This window comes from Mixophyes fleayi, chromosome 6, assembly GCF_038048845.1.
Source record: "Mixophyes fleayi isolate aMixFle1 chromosome 6, aMixFle1.hap1, whole genome shotgun sequence".
NCBI lineage: Eukaryota > Metazoa > Chordata > Amphibia > Anura > Limnodynastidae > Mixophyes > Mixophyes fleayi.
Genome location: NC_134407.1, coordinates 13,015,439 through 13,038,807, shown reverse-complemented (window position 1 = coordinate 13,038,807; position 23,369 = coordinate 13,015,439). Strand labels below are relative to the sequence as shown.

General features: G+C 44.3%; 1 protein-coding gene across 12 annotated transcripts; it reads right to left on the bottom strand.

Annotated features, from left to right (window-relative positions):
- Positions 1 to 950: 950 nt before the first annotated feature.
- ZNF384 (zinc finger protein 384) lies at positions 951 to 22,893 on the bottom strand. Of its 12 annotated transcripts, none has more exons than XM_075215837.1 (11): positions 22,786 to 22,893; positions 14,724 to 14,810; positions 10,683 to 10,747; positions 9,668 to 9,908; positions 9,236 to 9,542; positions 8,469 to 8,753; positions 5,271 to 5,453; positions 4,651 to 4,833; positions 4,318 to 4,396; positions 3,898 to 4,056; positions 951 to 3,508 (listed from the first exon to the last, which is right to left on the bottom strand). In XM_075215837.1, exons 3-11 carry the CDS (start codon positions 10,740 to 10,742, stop codon positions 3,275 to 3,277), a joined length of 1,731 nt encoding a protein of 576 aa, XP_075071938.1. In that variant the 5' UTR covers positions 10,743 to 10,747; positions 14,724 to 14,810; positions 22,786 to 22,893; the 3' UTR covers positions 951 to 3,274. The 12 variants fall into 12 exon arrangements, with proteins under 12 accessions (XP_075071938.1, XP_075071942.1, XP_075071940.1 ...); XM_075215841.1 differs by having other exon boundaries at positions 8,469 to 8,693; XM_075215839.1 differs by having other exon boundaries at positions 9,668 to 9,905.
- Between the last annotated feature and the right edge of the window lie 476 nt (positions 22,894 to 23,369).

Here is a 23,369-nt window from a genome sequence, read left to right as displayed (position 1 = left end):
GCCAGATAGTGCAATAATGCAGCCAGAAGGTGACTTGCTATCAGATTGTGTGTGTGGTCAACTTCAACCAGGCTAACAGACTGCAGTAAGGCCAGAAGCACTCCAGACACTCAACCTGAGCACTGAATGACCGGGCATATCTTGCAAACTGGATGATGATGCCAGCATACAGGTAGACCAGTAAGATGTGGGTACCTTAAAGGGCATGATCCTATAAGCTTTATTTTTTTTGCATACATTGATCATGCACTTTGCTCTCGCCTACAATTTACACTGCGGCACATGTCATTGATTCCAATGCCCACATCACTTTTCAAAGCGGTTTGCTTCCTTGGCATTCTGTTTGCTTTAGCATGTGCAAAAAAAAAAAACAAACAACAAACATAACGCTTTTCTGAGAAGTCCCGAGGGACCTGACTGATTACTTTTTAATCTTACCTATCTAAATATGAACCATAAAAATGTGGATGGAGAAAACCTCTTATTATTAGAGGACCTTCCAACAGGTCCTCTTTAAAAAAACATTAAACATGTTCTACTGAATTGTGGATAGTACGGGGGAATTTATGTAACCTTGGTCATTGGTAGAAATATGTCGTTTTTCTCATAATATTATAGTATGTCTTCAGTGTATTTGAAAGTCTACATGACATGTATTTCAAGTCCCTGGTGATTGGTTAAATAAGTTGCATTCATGAATATTGCTGCAAGGACTGCGCAGAGACGTGACTTGCAATTTAATATAACATTGCTCTCCTTACTTTGTCATGTACATGGCAAAGCTTCCACCCTCACACAGGAGCAACACATCTCACTCCCGTAAAGTCATGGGTTCACATGTAGCGTGCCTGCGCTTATACCTCACACGCGTGTACATAAAAGGGAGCAGTTATCAGCCATCATACATGTGCACATATACAACTTCTGAAGAACCAGAATACGGAAGATGCTAGTTGGGAATTTTCTTTATAGAATATTAAAAATAAAAACAACAGTAGTACAGCTTCAACGGATGAGAACTTGGAATAATGGTGAGGACATCGGATGCCTGCTGACACAGCGACAATGTCGGAACATCAAGGAAATACAGCTGATGGTTCGATGAGAGAAAGGTGTGCATTTTTGATAAAGATAAAACTTTGCTAAAATTGAAATAACCTTTGTAGTGACTAAAGTACCGAAGGAGAGTATTTTATAAGATTATTGCTGGAAAGGCTCATGAGCAATAATCAGAAATATTATTTCTCTGTCCTTGTAAAGAAACAAACCTTGATCACCACCAACGTACTAAGCTGCGACCTCTCCTCCACAAACACATTGCAATGTGCCGCTATCACCCTATCACAGGGTCCGTTGCCCTCATTCCACATACCGCTGCTCCCGCCCCCTGCACGCGCCACTGGGCCGTTCCTCTATTTAATATGCAGAACTATTTCTAGCCAGCTACACAGAATATAAACATACAATGTATGTACAGTAAAGTCAGAAAGAAGGACAAAACTTCCCTCCTGACAGCAGCATATTGTGTGTGGTACCTTTACCTCTCCCCAAGGCAAATTTTTTTTTTAAAAAAAAAATTATTTTATTTAAAATAAAGATTTTGTTGGTGAACCTAAGAAGGTGACCAGGTCGAGAGTAAGCCGACGACGGAAGAGCAAGAGAGGCCAGGTTAGTCTCAGGTAGGGCTGTGGAGCAGGATAGTCAGGATAGTCAGGTTAGAGGAGGGAAGGGGGGGCAAGGAAACAGCCTGGGTTAGACAGATGGAGGACAAGCACCGGACTGATACCAGGTTAGTCTCAGGTATAGGAGATGAAGAAGACAGAGGCCAAGTTAGTCTCAGGTAGGGCTGTGGAGCAGGATAGTCAGGTAGAGGAGGGGAGGGGGGACAGGAAACAGCCTGGGTTAGTCAGATGGAGAAGAAGGACGGGTTAGTCTCAGGTAGGGGAGAAGAACAGGAAAGACACCAGGTTAGTCTCAGGTAGGGGAGAAGAACAGGAAAGAGACCAGGTTAGTCTCAGGTAGGGGAGACGAACAGGAAAGAGACCAGGTTAGTCTCAGGTAGGGGAGACGAACAGGAAAGAGACCAGGTTAGTCTCAGGTAGGGGAGACGAACAGGAAAGAGACCAGGTTAGTCTCAGGTAGGGGTGAGGAGCAGGTTAGTCAGGTAGAGAAGGGGGGAACAGGAGAGTGACCGGGTTAGTCAGGGAGAAGAGAAGGTCGAAGGTTATTGAGGAAACTGCCGAACAGCCAGGTTGGTGAGGTTTGGGAAGGGCAGGATAAAGACCAGGGTAGTGAGGACAGAAAAATACGCTAGTGATTGGGACATAGAGAAGCAGGACAAAGCAGTGACTGAGGTGGGAGAAGAGCAGGATGGTGAAGTGGGGCCTATCCACCTAGAAGTGCCCCGTCGCTATAGGATATATCAAACAAAATAAGCAACAGCAGTAAATAAGCAGTGGATAGATATACACATTTTGTTCTGTATATATTTATACATAATTATATCCAGGACACAGGCTTAACATCCCCTCCCTGGCAGATTAGCAGATCTAGCTAATATAACCTTTAATGCAGAGTGTCGTTTCACCGGCAGCCTCCTCCTCCTCCCCCCATACCGGCAATGTCAGTTTTATTATCTCTTCCACTCCTTAATCCTATGCAGTGTACTTCCATGGAAGATGTCAGGTGACAAAGAGCAGGAACCAGATAAGGATAAAATAATATATAATACAGAAATCCCTCCCTTCCCCTATTTACGTATTAGGGTATAAAATAAAAAGTCCAAAAATCTTAATTCATCCTTCCCCTCGGTCTGCCCACATGGGCAGTATTGCTGGAAAACGTCTTTCCATAACACTGGATGTGCGCAGGAGAATCAGGTGCTCCATATGACGTTACCCAGGGAATACAGTGCATTCTTTATAACACTGCTTGTGCACTGCACTTTCTCCACGTTCTGTTAATGTAGGCTATCAGCAAGCAGCACGTTGCACTCAGGGCGTCAGCCTGGCTTTGGTGCATGTTCAGGGCTCCAATTCTTGTAACAACTTGAACACCTTTATTACTGAGGCTGCATTAGAGTCCATTCTCTCTGCCTTTTGTGTTAGGGCCAAGCCAAAGTCCCTGCCCATATTGGTTCTTGCCTTTTGTCTTTCTCTTTCCCCCCAAACCCACCAACAATGGTCTGGTCCAGACCTCTCAACCGTTCCCCATGTTCATCTGGTCCAGAACCTCCCCCCTCTTGCAGCAATATCCTGTCCCCCCGTGTGTATAACTAGGAGCTGGCAAGATGCTCCACTTGAATGGCGCTGGTGGAGACTGTCAAACATAAGTCCTTGTGATGATCAGTCTTGAAGGGATTCATGTCGAAGGAGCACTGAGGTCCTTCAGATGCGGAGGCCTGGGACACGGGCGTGAAATGTGCTTGAGAAGTCAGAACCTGCGTAGGGGGCGGCTGCTGAGTATCTGGTGCGTTGTGTTTCCGCATATGTTTCATCAGATAGGTTTCCTGGAGGGAGGGAGGAAACAGACGACAAATTGAGAAGAGGAAAATTAAATAATGCAAAAGGGAGGAGTAAGGCGGAGAGGGGAGAGGACGCAAAACACAGAAAAGGGAGGGTTGGAATCAGTAAGAAAAACAATGAGGTGGATGAGAAAGAACAGAATACGGTGTAAAGAAGGTAATTTGTAGGGACCAGGTAATGTAACCTGTTGAGACAAGAGAAAGACGCAGAAGAAAGAAACTGGGAAATACCAGAGAAAGGGAAGTGAGAAGGGACAGAGAAGACACGGAGACGGGCACCAGAGAGTGAGCAGAGGGAGGTAATAGTCATCCAACAAGGCACAATTGTTATTTAAAATTAAATAAAAAAAATGTGGAAAATAGCTGAAACACACCGAAGTATACGCTCTGCTACAGATAGAACAGGTGTAGACTTTTGCATGTTTGACGGTGTGAGTAGACAGGTGGACCTCCAGCGAGGTAGAGTCGGTGTACGCTCGGTGGCAGTTGTGGCACTTGAATGGTTTATCTTTGTTGTGCTGCCTCCTGTGAGACTGAATGACAAATACAGGTGACGTTATTAAATTAGACTACAAACACAGGAAAACAAACAAACTGAATGATAAGAGAACTGTGCAAAAAGCAGAATAAAAAAAGGGAGATACAAGGAACATAGTTAAAGTTTGGAAATTGTTTAACTAATAAAAGATAGAGAAAAAAAACCACACACAAATCAAAGACAAGGCAAGATTATTATTTTAGCGTCAGAAAATGATATCCCTGCCATGGCACAATGCAGAGATAAATCCCCATACCTGGAGGTTGGACAGCTGGGTGAAGGCCTTGTCACATCCAGGGTGGACGCACTTATAGGGCCGGTCTCCTGTGTGGATCCTGTGTGAAGAGATGAAATAAAAAGCATGAAATAAAGAGACCTTATTGCACAGTATTGGGCAAGCTGGGGAAAAGCAGCGCAGGGAGGGGAGGGGGGATGTTAATGGGGGTGAAATGAGCAGACAGGATGTCATCCCTCCCCTGACCCCGTTTCCATTCAGACACGTGTGCATGCGGTTGGTGGGGGGGAAGGAGGGCACATGCTGGTGTTTGAGGGGGGGGGCTCCCCCAGCTCTCTCCTCCTGCCCCCTTACCGTGTGTGCTGCTGGAGGTGAGAGAGCTGGCGGAAGGCCTTCTGACAGTAACGGCAGTTGTAGGGCTTGGCCCCCGAGTGGATGCGCACGTGCTGAGTCAGGTAGGAGCTGTTGGCGAAGGTTTTGGAGCAGTGCGGGCACTTGTGGGGCTTGGATACAGCAATATGCACCTTCGTATGGATCCTGCCAGAACAACACAATGGTTGGGGGTCTGTGACCATTGAGGAACTTGGATAGTGTATGCATCCTGCCATTTAAGATAGTTGTGTATTGGTGCACAGCCTGAGAATACACGGCCAGGGAACAAGTTAACTGTGTAAATATATATATAAATCATTAGTGTTACCCAACTGCATAGGAGAAAATGTGTTAGTACAAACCCTGATAGCATATGGAGAGATCTTATACAAAGTTATCGGGACTCCTGACTGTTTAAAGGGCAGTGGACAAGCTAGCTGTGCATCAGTTTAACCCCTGAAACAATAGGATGACGGGGGCCTGGGAAAAGCCTGTACGGGTGTAAAGATATGTATGGAGACTGTGTACATTGTTAGGTGAGTGGGGAAAAGGTACATGCTGGTTGTCGGGGCTCCCCCAGCTCTCTCCTCCTGCCCCCTTACCGTGTGTGCTGCTGGAGGTGAGAGAGCTGGCGGAAGGCCTTCAGACAGTAGCGGCAGCTGTAGGGCTTGGCCCCCGAGTGGATGCGCACGTGCTGAGTCAGGTAGGAGCGGTTGGCGAAGGATTTGGAGCAGTACGGGCACTTGTGGGGCTTGGAGACCGCACTGTGCACCTTGGTGTGGATCCTGCCAGAACGACACAAAGGTTGGGTCTGGAACTGTTGTGACAATGAATGCAGTTAGGCAGGCTGACTACACATGTGTATTAGTGGTGAGCATGCTCATAGAGGGTGTGTGTATCTTCCTGTACCTCCTGGTTAGGGGATCATTTTGTTCTGAAGCTTGGACATTTCTAAATGTAAAAAGTGATAAATTGATGTAACCTCTTGTATATGGCCAGCTGTTATGGAACATCAGGCGACCTTGGGACCACATGACCTTTAAAAGGATAACATGGAGCTTCATTGACCAGAGTTACTTCCCTTTTATTGTTTCCAGTGATGCCAATGATAGAATGAGGGCTGTTCATTTACAGTGTCTATGTACGGCTACACATTTGTAAGAGTTGGTCCACCTGTGACACACACCTACTACTTAGGGACAACCCCCCCATATACCCCTACTGTTACTGGAATTAAGTTGGACACTGCCAGTGCTACCAGCTGGGAGAAGAGAGGTCACTGCTGGCCGACCTACACCATCTTCGCTGAACAAGATGCTATGGGGGTTTGTAGTAAACACGGCTCCCGACCGAGCCGGCCGCACAGACTACAACATACTGAGCTGGAGTTTAAATCTCCCACCTACTAATCACTAGCAGCGATGAAAGCTCTCTCCTCTCTCTGGTGAAGCTTGGCTGTGATCTAGAGGGGGTACATGGGATGGAGTCTCTTATACTAGCATGGGTTGTCCATAAGCAAATTAATCCGCTCTTTTTCCTAATCCTGTGTGACCTGTTGCATTCTTGTCATGTTGTCCACCATCAGTGTAATCCCTAACTGTACATACTGTATTCCATTAGGGAAGCTACATAGTAGTATCATTAAAACCCTTGGGGGTATATAAGCTATAGATCTATGTAAACCAGCAGCGGATCTTAGGTAATGCCAATGTATGAATGTATACATGGTAGTAGTGACAGAGGTAAGGTAGCTGTAATTATTACTTGTGTTGGATGTTTTGTGGAGCTATTCTACATAAGAGTGTACAGAGAGAAAGGAGAAGGGGCCAAACGTGAGCTGTGACTGTGCTGGATGTTGTACCTGTGGGTGTCAGGAGAAAGATGTTGGTGAGAGGCTAAGCAGCTGTTAGTGGGATAGAGTCATGGCACCTGTATGCAGCATATATAGAGGAAACATGAATATGAAACCTGGATGGATGAGAAAAAAAAAAAAAAGATTCATAAAAAGTTTAGTGGTGGAAAATGTGACACCTGAATGACTGCCGTAGAGTATGAAACTGATGGATCTCACTTTAGAGGATGAGATTGAGAAGAACAAGGATGATGATCAAGTGTGGGAGACAAAAGGGTGATTGGGTGTTGACCAATGGAGTTTAAAAGAAGGTGGAGGAGGACAGGAAAGCAGAAGAAGGAAAAGTAATGAGATCAAAGCAACTAGCACAGTTGACAGGGCAAGGTACAGGGATGAGCGAGGTCAAAGGGACCAGGAGCAGAGGCCGTACAGGGATGAGCGAGGTCAAGGGGACCAGGAGCAGAGGCGGTACAGGGATGAGCGAGGTCAAGGAGACCAGGAGCAGAGGCGGTACAGGGATGAGCGAGGTCAAGGGGACCAGGAGCAGAGGCGGTACAGGGATGAGCGAGGTCAAGGAGACCAGGAGCAGAGGCGGTACAGGGATGAGCGAGGTCAAGGGGACCAGGAGCAGAGGCGCTACAGGGATGAGCGAGGTCAAAGGGACCAGGAGCAGAGGCCGTACAGGGATGAGCGAGGTCAAGGGGACCAGGAGCAGAGGCGGTACAGGGATGAGCGAGGTCAAGGGGACCAGGAGCAGAGGCGGTACAGGGATGAGCGAGGTTAAGGGGACCAGGAGCAGAGGCAGTACAGGGATGAGCGAGGTCAAGGAGACCAGGAGCAGAGGCGGTACAGGGATGAGCGAGGTCAAGGAGACCAGGAGCAGAGGCGCTACAGGGATGAGCGAGGTTAAGGGGACCAGGAGCAGAGGCGGTACAGGGATGAGCGAGGTCAAGGAGACCAGGAGCAGAGGCGGCACAGGGATGAGCGAGGTTAAGGGGACCAGGAGCAGAGGCGGTACAGGGATGAGTGAAGTCAAGGGGACCAGGAGCAGAGGCGGTACAGGGATGAGCGAGGTCAAGGAGACCAGGAGCAGAGGCGGTACAGGGATGAGTGAGGTCAAAGGGACCAGGAGCAGAGTGGACAAAGGGGTCAGCAGGCAGAGATGGGACAGCTGAGAGGTGAACAGAGAAACTAAATGACAACTTATCAGTAAGCACATGATACCGTATCAGCAGAATGTAAGAGTAGATAGGGTTATAGGACAACATAACAGCATCAGATATGGGGAGGAAACATGATGACCAGCAAAATAAAAAAATAACAATGTATCAAGGTTACGACACTGTGTATAGTTGCTGTGTAAATGGAAAGGTTAAGAGACATGTGACACAATGTCTGAATGGAAACACTCCCTGCTACCAAGGGAAGTACGTGTAACACAGACTGAATATCACACATTCACATCACAGATAACCCTCTGTCTCTAACACAGACATCCGCAGAAACCATTCCCTGAGCAGAATATAAGATATAGCTGCACTGCTGGTGTCATTCATAATGTATACCTCTGACAGTACTACATAGACTGCAGTCACATCTCATCCAGGTCTGGTAGTGTCTGTATGTGTGACTAGTGTCTGATGGACACAGCAGAAGAAAGATAACTATGGCTGGAGAATACATCTGATGAGTTTGCGTTTGTTTGAGACATTATGGAACAGTTGTCAGTGCAAAACTTCGACAAACACATCATACATACAACACGCACTGTAGGACCAGTCTGCAAGAACAAACATCCCTAGTTCCCTCAACTAGCTTCCCGAAATACATAATCCAGACTTTACAGATCAAACATTATTGCTGCTTCAATCCTGTCTCATACTCGACCAATTCTCATTCAACGTCACACTCCTGCCCCCCTCCCCCAAAAGATCAGCACTCCGCTTACCGTGTGTGCTGCTGGAGGTGGGAGAGCTGGCGGAAGGCTTTCTGACAGTAACTGCAGGTATAGGGCTTAGCTCCCGAGTGGATGCGCACGTGTTGGGACAAGTAGGAGCTGTTGGCGAAGGTTTTCGAGCAATGCGGGCACTTGTGGGGCTTGGCCTCCGTGTGAGACTTGGAGTGGATCTGCATCTCTGACTTGGAGAAGAAAGTGATCGAGCACATGCGGCATCTGCAACACAGAACAGGGTGGATCGTCAGCTCTGTTGGCGGGAATGGACAGTGATGGGACCTGCAGTTTTAAAAGGTGTATAATTGGGGAATTAAGGGGACAAAAAAAAAAAAAAAAAAAAAAGCTACATTAGGGGAGAAGAAACTGGTCTACCTAGTAATCAACTATTTCAAATGATCCTTAAAAAGGGACAGAAATCCCTAGCTGCGCAGTAGTATTTGATGTGACTAGACAGGGGATTTGGCAGCAGCGGTGTACCTCACCAACAAGCCCCATGATTGGATGTGTCACCTGATCAGCTCACACACTACCATGTGACATTCGTTATATTTGGCCAGGTATGCCCTTATGAATGCGATTACCCTTTAAATTCTCTCAACTTTCCCCGCTGTGGTGCTACCTCCAGCTTAACCCATTGCGAGCCAACACTATCCATCCAACATCCTATCCCAGCAAGGCCCAGTAAAACAAACGGTAGACAGAACATGGTCTTCACCATTTAGAACAGCGACGGTCACTGAACAGGCACTTGTGGTTCTTACCGATAGGTCTTCCCGTCTCTGTGATGGTCATCGTCATCTTCGTTGGACAAGTCATAGGGGTCATGCAGTTCTGGTAGTGTTGGCTCCGGGAGGCGCTTCTTCTTCCGCCCTCGGTTTGTTTTTTGGGTACCCGTTGCCCCCACCTCCGAGATCTTGGCCTTGGTGATCTCAGAAACAACTTGTAGGGTCTGGGAGCCTGGCAGGGTGGACACGATCATGGTGGAGGGGGCGCATATGGGAAACGTTTGCCCTGAAGAGGATGGCGTGGTCACCAACGATCCGGAGGGAGACGTGATCACCAGGCCAGCTGTGTGGGAAGAGAAATGATAGATTCACTGTTAAGGAGAGGAATGAATGGTGGGTGGCAGATGAACCAGTGAGGCCAGGAAAGAACCCTGACTTGACAACAGTTGCCCAATAACAGTCACTTACTTGCGGTCATGAGCCCGGTGGTAGGAACAGGCAGAACGGTTATGTTCTGTGTGACCGATGCCTGACTATGAGGGATCCCGTGAATCTCCACCTTGTGCTCTCCATCTAGGCTGATTCCTGCGGGCAGAGAGACTGACGTGGGCACCGTCAGAAGAGTCGGGTAGTGTGAACTCAAGTTGCAGCCTTTCTCCTGAATTAGCTGCTCTTTAACTTTGTTCAGAAACATGGAGTTATCAATCTGCTGAGAGGAAAGACACGGTTACATTATCACACGACAGGTCCTACAAGTAGTTCAGAAAAAAGTTTATTCTGACGCTTAATCCTCTAGTCTAGCTCTAGTGCAGAACCAAAAGAGTATGCGTTTTACTAATGAAACGCACTCACCCAGTGGTGATAATATCAATGCTTTGGACAATCTTACACTGATGTCTACCGGTGGTTGTTCGAAGCAACGAAGCTGAATTCCGAGCGAAGTTCATCAAGTTCCAGAATCACAGTATGTCTGTCTGCTTCTTCAGGTACGTCCAAAGCATTGATACTAGTAACACTGGGTCACAGTGTGGTCTCCTTACCACTTTTAACTTTTGTTTTCTAATACAAAAATATTTTGAATATTGCTGTGAGGATACACGTTTTTCCCTGAGTGGATTTGCTTTACTTTTATATTATAACCTAGAAGACATCAGGTTGGATCACGCCACAGATTCTTATTTTTTGTGTTTGAATTTACTTTTTTTCATTCTGTCCCTTGTTATAGTAAAAACCAGGTAGTTTACAAATTGTAAACTTGTAAGATTGTAAGCCTGCGATCAGGGTTCTCTTACCTCTCTGTCTATATGTATTACCCAGTATTGTTTTTATTAATGTTTGTTACCAATTGTAAAGTGCTACAGAATATGCTGGCGCTATATAAATAAATGTTGATGATGAAATTATCCACAAATCCTCTAGAAAATACAGACTGCTCTTTGGCTCCCTCTGCAGGTTAGTCAGGGTATTATTAGCTCACACTTACCTGTCCAGACACTGTGGGGACAGCCGGCCAGAAATAGGAGTTAAAATGTGACTCCTCCATGGCTCCTGTAAAGAGAGAGAGCAAGGGTTAAGTTTCAATAGGCAGATTTCATTTTGAGGGAAAAATAAAATGATCACTTCTGAATGACAGACACCAGATCGGCTGACCCATTACGTCAACCAACAAATCAGACTTTTCTGTTTGCAAACTATCTATAACGTACAGGGTGGGGGGGGGGTAGTTGTGTCAATCTGACTCCAACCTCCCTAAACTTGTCAGAGGCTCCCACTTCTGGAAAGGAGGTAGGGCTGCCAGTGTCCAAGGTCTACTGGAGGATTGGGGAGGCCCTCCAAGGGATCCTATTCTGGGGGGCTGAAGCCAAACATTCTGTTCCTGAAGGGGGCTTTGGTCAACTTCAGGTACAAGGGGACAGCTGCAACTTTGTGTCAAACATAGGCCTTAAGACTCATCTAGTGGTTTAAATGGCCAGAAAACAAAGGATCACTTAAGAGGCTTGAAGACCAAATGCAAGTTTACATGCACTAGGTGATCTGAATGCCCACATCTAAAGCATTAGAGTAAAATTAATAAAAACTGAGGCCTCTCGGCCTTTTGGCTTAGATCAAGTGTAGTATTTCACAGTACTGCAGCTTTCTGCAATTGAGGTTTGGTCCTTGTAGGGACTGTTGAAGGCTTCACAGAAGATTCTCCTCTGCTAGTAAGTGGGAATATTAAAGCAAGCTGAATCTGAAAATCTGAAGAGAATCAGAAGACAAATAATTCCAACCATTGGGAGGGTGTGTCTGCACCTCCTCAGGAAAACGAAACGACATTCACATCACTCCAGGGAAAAAGAAAACTCCAGGAAGGACGGTGTCAACTGCTCCAATCCCAGCCTCTGCTTCAGCCCCTGCTCATAGGAAAGAAGAACAGCAAGAGCCCCAAAGGCAGAAGGAAGCCTGTCCAGCTGCTTCACCGTCTACCTCCAGAACCTCAACCTCCACCAGCAACCTGCAGTCCGCCCGGACTTGCCCAGAGGGTACCCAGGCTCTGGAACCCTGGGTGAGGCAGACAGTGGTTTTGAAGTGAAGGATTAGAGAGGAAGTGGCCTAATATGATGGCGTAGATCCTCCACTAGAAGGGGCTGTTCTGAATAAATGTGCAGCAGACTTCTCTGGAAGGAAGGTAATAAGTTTAGAGAACAATATCTGAGAAATAAGACACACGGAGAAGCAACGCATGGGTTGCAAATCAAATCTGTCCACAATTCATTCCAGCGAGATCTGTAGTTATCGGTCTTAAGGTTAAACAATTGACTGATTGAGTGCTGAGACTGATTGTTTTCCTTCTAAAAAGCACTCCCCCAACTGGTAACTTGCTGTCCCCCAGTGAATCTGTGATGACGCTTGGTCACACGGTGCCAAGAGATGCGCCAGTGACTCTATAGTAAAACAATTAAACCTGTTTTTGAGAGTTTCAATACATGAGAACTTTGAAATCCAAGGTGTGTAACTGTGACCCAAGGGGTGTTCATCGGATATCCAGCAAATGTGGTATAGAATATGTAGGTCAGACTACTGGACGGACCTGCTGCCGACGTAAGACTGCTCCAGGGAAGATATTTGGAATGTGCAAAACAAGGATGAGAATGTGACTGTATCAGGTCGTGTTACTGTGGATCACAATGGGGACCAGAACTGGATACATTTTCAATGCATAGAAAAACCTTTGGTCTCAAAACGTCACAAGGAGACTTATAGGTTTAAATTCTGAACATAATGTATCCATTTTATAGATTAAAGCATATTAAACTTCCTGTGTTTCTAGGTTTACATGGTATGTATTAATTTGCCCTTCATTAGGAACACTTAATTCATTATCTTAGAGTGAAATTATAATAAGCTCATAAATATCTCCTAAAAAGGTTCTTGTCATGCATTTGGGCCTAGCCCAGGCCTCCTCAGGGGAAGATCGTTACTTCCCGACACAAGCGGCCTTTTTAATGTGTGTTCATGAGGTAAAATTACCTCATGAAAATGAGTTTGACCCCTCAACTCGTAAATTTAGCCTTTACTACCCCTCCCACGGGGGGAAGGGGGGATGATGGAAGTTAACTGACTTGACTTTTCTAATTTTTTTTGTCAAATAATGTCAGTATACCAAATTTCAGGTCAATTAGATGAGCCCTTTCTGAGAAAATAGTTTTTTCCACACACACACACACACACACACACACACACACACACACACACACACACACACACACACACACACACACACACGCCTCTACACATGTGTTCATGAGGTAAAATTACCTCACGAAAATGAGTTTGAGCCCTACCAAATTTCAGCCCTTTTTGAATTTTTTTTCCCACACACACTAAGAATTTAGTAGGTCAGTGTATAACGCTGCCCAGCAGGTGGCGCTGCAACTTTTTTTTTTTTTTTCACACACACACAGACAGACGCCACTAAGCATTTATATAATATATATATATATATATATATATATATATACACACATTTCAATCTGTTTATACTGCCCTTTACTATTCAATATTTTTATACTACTACTATTTTAAACAGTAGTTGCTTTTATTTGTCATAACATTGTTCAGTACAGTCTTGTATATCACAAATTACACCCGAATTACGTTTATTGCAACATATATACTTTTCATTCTTAAGCGATAGTTTTGCATTTTATGTGTTTAATACATTTACTGGAGCAATCTCTTTAAATGGAGCGTATTTAGGTCTGGTACGTCACATAGTGGTGGCTCTGCCTCCGATAAAGCACCTGGTTGGACGTAAAACAAGTTAAGCTGTCGGTTTGGTCTCCAGTCGTGGCCTCGTCAGGGGAGAGAGTTTTAGGTCATTTCCTCTAGTCCTCTGCCTAACGCCAAGTGCGTAGTTTTGCTACAAATGCCGGATTGTGGTATTGCACTCACTCTGCGGCCAGAGGTGATGCTGGAAAAATGAAGCAGCCAAAAATAGGGTGGACAAAAATAAATAAATCTTTCACACCTGGCCTCTCCCTCCCGACACTGCCTTCCCTTACCACTCCAGCCCACCAAAATCTGTAATGGGAGCTGACCTACTCCCTCCTCATCCCCTCCATAACTCCCCACATCCTCCTATTACACACTTTTGTATAACCAGAAGAAGTGTGATCTTAAAACCGGTCCTACGATCATTCACCAGGACCAGACCTATGGTATACCAAGGTGCAGGACTGCAGACAGCCTGGCACTAATCAGGGACACGATTCATTACATCCAGTATCACCACGTGCCCGCAGTCCTGGCCAGCCTTCATCAGATGGTCTTTGATGGTGTTTTGTGTGAGAAGATTGTTCAGTTTATGAGTTAACCTGATGTGCCGTGATATTTACAGCAGCAACTGGATGACTTTCTGGGGTCAGGTAAACATTGACTTCATTCAATCTTCATGGCCCTACGAGAGGCCAAGTGATCGCTCTATATGGACGATGTTTACTGCGCAGACCAGCGCTTAGTCCAGACTTGTGAAAACTTCAGCTGAGCTCCAGGGGCAAGGAGATAAAGCACGAGGTGATCCTCCCCATTCTGCGGTACATGGCCCAGGTAAGGCCACTCTCAGTCTGTAGAAGCACCACAAGGACAAAGTTTTACTGCATCTGGGACTATAAAACAAACAGGGTAAAGCAGGTAATGCTCTAGATGTAGCTCTCAAAAAGTGTGAAAAGAACTTCTGACATCCCCAGAAAGCTGCGGGCGCTCTCTTGTCTACAACTCTAGGATTTATGGATTATACCAAAGACTGTGTGGTAACCAAGACTACCCCACAAACACATCAGTGCTAAGCACACCGTGGAGTCTATTCTGGGGCTCATTGTTGCCACAGTAAAGACAAGAGAGAGGGGGACGAGATAAGACAGGGAGTGACTTTCATCACTCTCCGACATTCACACATTGTTGTCCCATTTCTGATAAGGACACATGACAATGCCTGGATCATTCTAATTTGATGGTTAATATAATGGATGAGGCTGCTACTCACCGCTGTGCACTTCCTTCTTTACAATATCTGCAGAGCAGACCGGGGAGAAGCGTCCGGGTCAGTTCATGAAGAACGTCTGAAGACAATCTATAGAATTAATAAACATTCATTGTATCAGTCTGGTTCAGCAACGCTGCTACTAACACAATCACTGCAAGAGGACGACGAGAGGTTATCGGAAGTGTCTGAATATCTATACATCCAAATATACTTCTTTCATAATGATTCATGGAAACGTGCATCACTGAGCTTTTGTCCTGCAGATCTACTGAAAGCTGCAGGAACAGTTACAGCAAAAACATCCCAACATAGAGAAGGATTCTCAGTAATCATCTGGCTCCAGTTATTCTGTAGGATACTTCTAATGCTGTTCATTTAAATTAATGATCTACTATGCTAAGGATGTTGTACATACTGCTATCCCGGCCAAGGCAGACGGACGCTTAAACAAATCTGACAATAAAGCAGAAAGGAGCTGGGGGCCACAGATGAGGGCCCCGGGGGCCACAGACGAGGGCCCCGGGGGCGCCTGTTGTCCATCACTGTTGTAGAGAGTAAAGAATCCAAGTCTCTATCTCTTTCTAAGCATCAATGCTGAAGAGGTTAAGTGCTACGTTGGAAACCTGGCTTTTTATGTGCCCGAGTTACGTTACCATTTCAATAAACAATGTATATTTGTTGATGCATTATTTTCATCACCGTGTGCTACTTTGTTTCAAATAAAAATGTCTATTTTTATGTTTGTGTCAATCCCCTTTACTATTGGATTTCTTACATTCAGTAGACTATATGGGGGAAAGTTATTCTGAGATCCAAGGAGAGGACATATTTCTAGATGAACTGGGCTACAGATAAAAGTCAGTCACAGACTATAGGAACAACGCCATTGCTTACTAATAAACGGCTGAGCTCCTGTCTGCTGTAACATGCCGGACATGGAGCTCATAATAATATCATCATATTATCTGCTTTACGCAGCTGAACACAATAGGAGATAAGTAATGCTTCACTATAAGGTTCCTTACAGGGATTTACTGCTGCCATGAATTCCTAATGCAGCTACAGACAGGGCTTGTTCCATGGCTCCTACTGAGACACGCTTAATCATTGCAAGCGAGCGACACTGGAAATCCAGCAGCGGACACATAACAATCTAGGCGATAAATGGACACACAGACAATCTGAAGCTACAACTACATGGCAGCGACTGTGGCAAATCGTAAATCAGCAAAACCCATATAATACACAGGCTGCATTAATTGATGAAAACAAGAGGTTGCTGACAAGTTTCTCCAAAATGAATGGTCCCGGAGTATATAAGTATTAGTCTGACTTGCAGCTAGCACCGACGGCTGGAAAGTTATCGTACTTCTAGCAATTCTAAGAATAAAGTTACTGATGTAAATCACACAAATACCAGTAACTGACAGTACAATGATCAATCTTTAAACTGTAATCTGATTAGAGAAGCCGCTGCACTCAGCAAGGACGGCATGGCCCACTGTTAGCACTGGGCTTTTACATCATGTTTAAACCTTTCAGTGGGTCATTTAAAGTTAATGAGGGGATGACAAAACAACTAAATGGAACTGTTAACGAGTCCGGCGAAGGTTCAAGTACTGAGATATTTGGAATTTCATTTCCAAAGGCCTCCGTCAGGATCACAGCGGAGAAGTTGTCACAGAGATTTTCTCAGGTTAGGCAAAACTGCATCAGGGTGTAACAGGAGACGTCTGTCTGCAGGACAGTCATCTGTGTAATTCATTCCATATGACACAGAGAAAACAAAACAACGGCAACTTATTTCTGCAGATATGTCGTCGGGCTCTAGTATGATGAAAGAAGACATGAAAATACCCACAGCTGCCACATGAAAATACAGCTGCCTGGGGTACAGAGATACAAGGAAGGCTATGCAGGAATTGATGGTCTAGCCCAGTGTTGACTATCCTGTGACACTCCAGGTGTTGTGAAACTACAAGTCCCAGCATGCTTTGCCAATATATAGCATCTTATTGCTGGAAGGGTATGCTGGGACTTGTAGTTTCACAACACCTGGAGCGTCACACGTTAGCCAACACTGGTCTAGTCCATGTTCCAATGGGAAGTTAAAAACTACTACAAACAGTGTCAGTAAAACACACTCCTGTTAGTTACTCACTGATTCTGAGAGACATTCAACCAAACTGCACCAATACACTCTGTAGTCGGGGGATAGAGGTCTATGGACACTGCCGGTCGTGGGTGCATACACACTGCAGAATTGGAACGACATCGTTCCATCGTTGAACAAGATTTTTTTATTCACAAATCAAATGAAACAATACAATGTGTTTTGGAACGATAATCGTTCATCGTTGCAGAAGACACACCAATGGCATATCGGGCCGGACGGTCATTTATCGTGTGATTGGTCCGATAATCGGCTGAAAACACTGTAGCGTGTACCCAGCCTTACACAGAGCTGTATAATTACAATGTTTATTCATACACGTCAGTGCATCTCACCATCTAAATAACCTACCACAGACACACCCACACTTGGGACAATTTAGTCAGAAGCCAATTAAATAACCACTAAATTTAAGGTGCATTGGAGGAATCCAAAGTGACCACATAAGAACTGCAAACCCAAAAGATAAACCCAAAAGGAAATAGCAGATAGAGATTTTCTTAGGAATCAAAGCAGCTCTGAAATAAGCATCATACAAAGCCTCAAATCAAGCAATAACATAGTGCTCCATGTCATCAACGCAGCCATAATCTATTAAAATGAGTACAACACATACATTAGTTGGGTAGCAAGTTGATTAAGCATAATAAGAGTAGCCTAGTTCACTCTTTGCTGTTAAAAGTTTTACAACTTTAACAGCAGAGGTTACCATTCAATAAACAAACACACACAATGCAGGTTTGGGCATCCCTCAAAGAAATAAATCGTATGGGCCTACAAACTAGCATTAAACAAGTGACATGGCGAGCCAGATGTTATAATGAGGCTTCATACATGCGGATGTTACTGCGCTCAGTGCAGGTCCTGAAAGCCTATTATTAAAACCCCTTTGCTGTTTATGTAAATGGATCAGTGCCCGTTTGCGCTGTAAAGTGCTGGTGCAGCTGCCCACTTGTATCCACCCACTGGGGCACGCTTGTAACCATGGCAGGCGGCCGCTGATCAAAATCGTAATAAGCAAAGGAACACAGCCGCGCACACGCCAGTCAGGAGATTCACCAAGAAAAGTTATTCTGAAAATAGAAAAATCTTCATTGAGGTGGTAAGAGCGGATCTGACAGACGCCTGGTGGTGGGGCGCTACTTCAGGGGCTGTCAAACACTTCCTGACAAGCGTTCACTCTGCATCAATTTCTGTGTTCTGTGCAATGCTCAGAATCGCTAACACTCCGTACAATATATAGGAGTAACTACAGTGCGTTATGCTGTCAGGAGGACTTGAGAACATTCTCTGTTATAAGTGAGGGCAAATGTTGTGTCTATGCTTTGAATAGGTGTTTTGATGTTCAGGTGCATGAGCCCTACACTGGCCATGTGAAGAAACAAATGGGAGAATAAATTACCTCCCTGGAATTATTGCTTAACGTGCACACAAGGGGGTATAGTTAGTAAACTGGGTTTGAAAGGGTAAGTTGTTGCCTATAGCAACCAATCGGATTCTACCTGTCATTTTGTAGAGTGTATTAAATAAATGACAACTAGAATCTGATTGGTTGCTATAGGCAACATCTCCACTTTTTCAAACCAGCAGTTTAGTAAATATACCCCCAAGGACTGTAATAAGATGGATCATGAATACTGACAGAAGAAAGTACAACCTCCATCCACATTCATGACCAATTCTGTGAGCACCAAGGTGTGTTTCTTCTCATCGGTCGATGATTCCTGAGAGCTTCTGCCTTCTCCTGTGCCCAAAACCATCCGAAAGCATATACTATATTCCTTCAACGTGCTGGCTGCAAATACCAAGGCTGTAGTCACTTCTAAACTGCTTTTTCTTTTTTGCTAGTTTTCTTTCTTTCTTCTGGAATCTTCTACCTATATATTCCAATAACTATTTGAAAATCGAAATATTTGAGGTAAGATTAATTGCAAAGAATAACATTACTTGTATCTATAGATCGGAACAGAAAGGTATTTTAGAATCCTTCTATCTTCACTCTGGAACGTTTCATCTTTTTCAGCCAAAATAATGTCTGTGAATCAGCCTCATGACCCACGATTCAGTTTTTCATGACTAATGTTTTACCCTTTACCTTCTATTTGCACTGGCATAGAGACCTCTATGGGCGGCACGATAACCCGTAGGTTAGGAGCCTCTGTAGATATTACTGCTTCTCCTGTGATCTACCTCCCACATTTTGACTCCGATTTAGTTGATATAACATAAGCACAAGAAAGCAGAACATTGGACACAAAAACAAATATTTTCAAGAACAATTCTATAAAGAACAACAGTAAGTACTGTAGGCCAAGGCTGGATACATCCCTGGAGCCACGTAACCAACGTGCCTATAAATTTACTGCTGGCATCTCAATGTTTGGAGTTCTCTTTAGTCTATTTAATGTACTTTTATCTCCCTTGGTTCCTTAAAAGGTCCCACAAGGTTCTGACAATTTGCTGGCTGGCACTAGAATTCTATATTCTTTTGTCCAAGACTAATAAGATGGCTCAGGTTCAACAATATGCGAACAGGTTCACGTAAAAGGGGTCTATAGAGATCAAACAGAAAGTAAAGAAGCCTGCTTAAGACAATGTTCATAAAATAATTTCAGAATCACTGTCTAACACAAAAAGTAAATGACAAATCAGTACTAATGAGAAAAGAACAGAAATATCAGAATGTAAAAAGACTGGAGGAATGTGCATCCCCGATCGACGAGGAAAGAAGTGCTGAGATAAAACAACGTTCACCTCTAAGATACAAGTCCATAGAAAACATACAAGACATTTTGGAAACATTAACTTTATCTATTCGGAGTTTAATGTGGGACAATTAATAGAATGAAGTGTGATCAATAAAAGGATTTATCTCAAGTTTACATTTGATTGACGCATAAGACCTAGCTACTGTGACCGTTAGAAGTGGGACCCTTGTCGTACATTCCATAAGTGAGGTACACAAACAAAATGGTGTGAAAGCTGGACATGTAGAATATCAATTAATCATCCCCTTGTGGGTATGTTTATTTGGAAAAATCACAAAAGGAACACAACATTTCAGGGACCAACACCTGAGGAAGAGGGACCTCTACTTTGCCTATAAACATATCCCTACCCCAAGGGGAAGGAAGATTCACTAAGACGCTCTACGTGCAGCTTACGAACCATTGCTTTTGTGTATATATTTAGAGGCTTTGTGGGAAAGCCTGGTTCATAGCTGGTACCAGAACCAAGTCCTGTGCCCCTTTCATCTACAGGGAGGCACATGGCATGGACAATTTTTTTGGATGCATTTGGTCCAGAAATCAGTCAAGTTTACTGGACTAAGATAGCTGCTACACCTATAATTTTCTCCAGGAATAACAGGATGTCATTACTGACCAATATATTTTTACAGGCAGAAAACGGGCTACACTATTATAACAGAAAACTGGACGCAGTGATCCAACAATTTAACACTGGTTAGGTTATATACAATTAGAGGTTATATCAGTGAAACATATATGGCTCAGGGTTGTCCTCCTAAATACGTAGACATGGGATTCATGGCTGACTGGGCGCCCAGCACTTGGCAACATTTAGACAGTCAGTGCTAAAAACGACCAGATTGGAATAATGCTGTAACTTGCATACTTGATATAGTATATAAAAGCAGACTGTGTATTCTTTGATTAGTAACATGGTATCTATATACTTCACAGTGATTGGTGCATCATGAGTGCAGTCGCATTGGAATGGTTTGTTAGTGTAAAAGTTAATTTCTATTTTAAATCTTTTGATAATTTCACAGTTTAATATGTTGGGGGGCAGGGGGGGGGTGTCAAAAGTGGAGTAAGTTACACCCATTTGTATTTCTACTAAATTCCTAAAGCCAAATTTTTCAACTTGCAGCATGTGTACCCCAAGCAGAATCACAGATAGTCTATGGGCACTTTTAGCATATAAATGTAATTAATAAAACATCTCTAAAAACAAGGGTGTAATTAGTAAACATCAATTAGTACTCATGAAGCAACTTTTTGCTAAACTCTAGAATACACTTAGGACCTCATTTAACTTTTGATATGTTTTACACCCTAAACAGCAGTCTTATATGCATACTAAGTTGCACACATCTCAAACTTATGCTGTTATCAATGCAAAAGCCACATTACTCTATCTGTACACAATATAACAATGTAATGAAGCATCATATGCACAAGGGGGTAGTGTCAATTGTAATTAATAAATGTGAAAGTCACATTTTCTACACAAAATGGAATGAAAAACAAACACCCCCCCACATCCATCGTCAACCGCGTTATAAATCCAAACGTATTTTCTGCAGTAATGCAAATTAAAATGGCAAATGAGTAATCAGAACAGAGGGCCTCAAACTGACCTAATATAGGTGCAACGCTAATAAATTAAGTGCCATCATCTGGTGGGATCAATACGCAAACAGCCAATCAGAAGGAGCAGGACAGTGCCGCCTGTGTCCTCATCACATATCTTTACTCCAGGTCTCCGGTACCCGCAAAAGATACCCCTCTTAGAAGTGTATCCAGGGATGAGGGGTTCTGTATTTTTCACAAAAGCCTTTATTATCCAAGCAGAAATGGTTATTGGATCCCAGTGCAAGAGAAATGCAATTCAGCCCTGTTCTTTGGATATAACTATCCAAGGGAAACACAAATAAACTGAGCCTCACTGACAAAGACTTTGGTGAAAGCGCAGGATGAACCCAGGAACATAAATAATGTATTTATTAAAAGCTGCAGGAACACATGTACAAATCATAAGTCATCTGAAGGTAGAAATGGAAAAGATGTAATTTCTGGAAAATGTAGACGATGTGCAAGGCGGCCTTCAGTATTTGCTTCACTAAGCTACATTTACATTAGCAAATGTTAATTTAAAGTATCATATGAGTCACAATTTCATATATTGCTATCACATTACCTGCATTAATCAGAGTGGAATAAAATTATAAGGCGCAGTGGAAAGAGCAAATCCATACTGATGTCAATACATATAACTTAATATTTGGGGAAGAGGAGAGAACTGTTAACATCAATGAAATGTTTAAATCATATCAAATTATTATTTTTACAGATGCATGCTATGGGGCATATTCAATTCTCGGCGGAAACCTTGAAGTCCGCACATTATTACGGTACTTTACTCACTGGATTTCAGCTCGCAGCTCAAATCCAGCTAACTACTACCGTAATAACGTTAGTAGTTTTTCCGCGGGGCTGAAAACTAACAATTGAATATGCCCCTTTATGTACAAAATAAAAAAGTTACAAAATGTCAAAGTATTTCCAACAATTTTGTGAGTAATTAAGACGAACTTGTTCCCTAATGTGGAGTCTTTACTTACTCAAACCAATTTCAATTGGCGGACTGGTCAATGAGCTCCTGTGAGTGAGCAGTTATCCTTAATGTAGTAAATGCTCATTATATCCTTGACACATAGATGGACTTATCAAAGAATGGCCACATAGATGGTTATATGTAGTATACTGTCTGCATACTAATGCAGACAGCATTATTATACTATATATTATATAATATAATGTTTATTACTACAACTTGTTCCTTTCCAGGCTTAGCCAGAGAGCAGCAATGCTCACACAGAGGGTATAGCACATATAACACAGGGACAGACCCCATACACAGCCTCTGACACTGCACATAGGCTGGCAGGGCATGCTGGGACTTGTAGTACCACACACACTGATGTATAGATCTAACACACAGCCCCCCTCCTCCCCCAGGGGCACCTCTATGGGGGGCAGCTATGGACACAGATACTGTGGGGTCACCCTCGAGGTGTGGGGATCACCCTCTGCGGGTGAGTGTGACGTCACACAAGGATATATATATTACACACACAGTTACCTCACACGTTATCACCTCGCTCCCTCTCAGCCTCCGGGTCCCCCAGCTCCTCGCGCCGCTTCCGCTTCCGGTCCCCGCGGGGAAGCGCGTCCCCCCCAGCCGCTCACTGCTGACACTTCCTGCCGCGTGTATGCGCAAGCTCGGCTCTTCGCGGCGGCCATCTTGGGTGTGGGCAACACCCGGAAGCCGCAGCTCCCGTAGGTGAGGGGAGAATCCTCCCGACGGCGCCAGTGATGCCTAAAGCCGCCCGTCAGACGAGATAATTCGATCCGTCCCGGTCCCGCCGACCGATATCCCTCGAGTCGGAGGCTCGCCTGCCCACAACCAAGATGTCTTCCCTGTCGTCCTAGGCTGTGACGTCATGTGTGCGCCGTCTACAGACTGAGGATTCCGCTTCCTCGCGGCCACGCCCCGCCCACTACTTGCTGGACGAGGGCGTTTTTTTTATCCGCCATTTTTTTTTTTGCAGCAAATTATCTTTATTGACAAATTTGTTTATTGCACAGTGCTGCAAACTCTGGGGATGTCATAAGAGATGGAACCTGCAGAGCAATCACCTCATTGGTCCCCTTATAATTAGTCAT

Bases quoted from the DNA above. Each gene is read 5' to 3' on its own strand.
- ZNF384 (XM_075215837.1), bottom strand. From the start codon at position 10,742: ATGGAGGAGTCACATTTTAACTCCTATTTCTGGCCGGCTGTCCCCACA. The intron at 5,454-8,468 runs GTAAGCGGAGTG...TCGTTCTGGCAG, and splicing joins CACCTCCAGCAGCACACACG to GATCCACACCAAGGTGCACA. The intron at 4,057-4,317 runs GTATGGGGATTT...TTTGTCATTCAG, and splicing joins CCCAGCTGTCCAACCTCCAG to TCTCACAGGAGGCAGCACAA.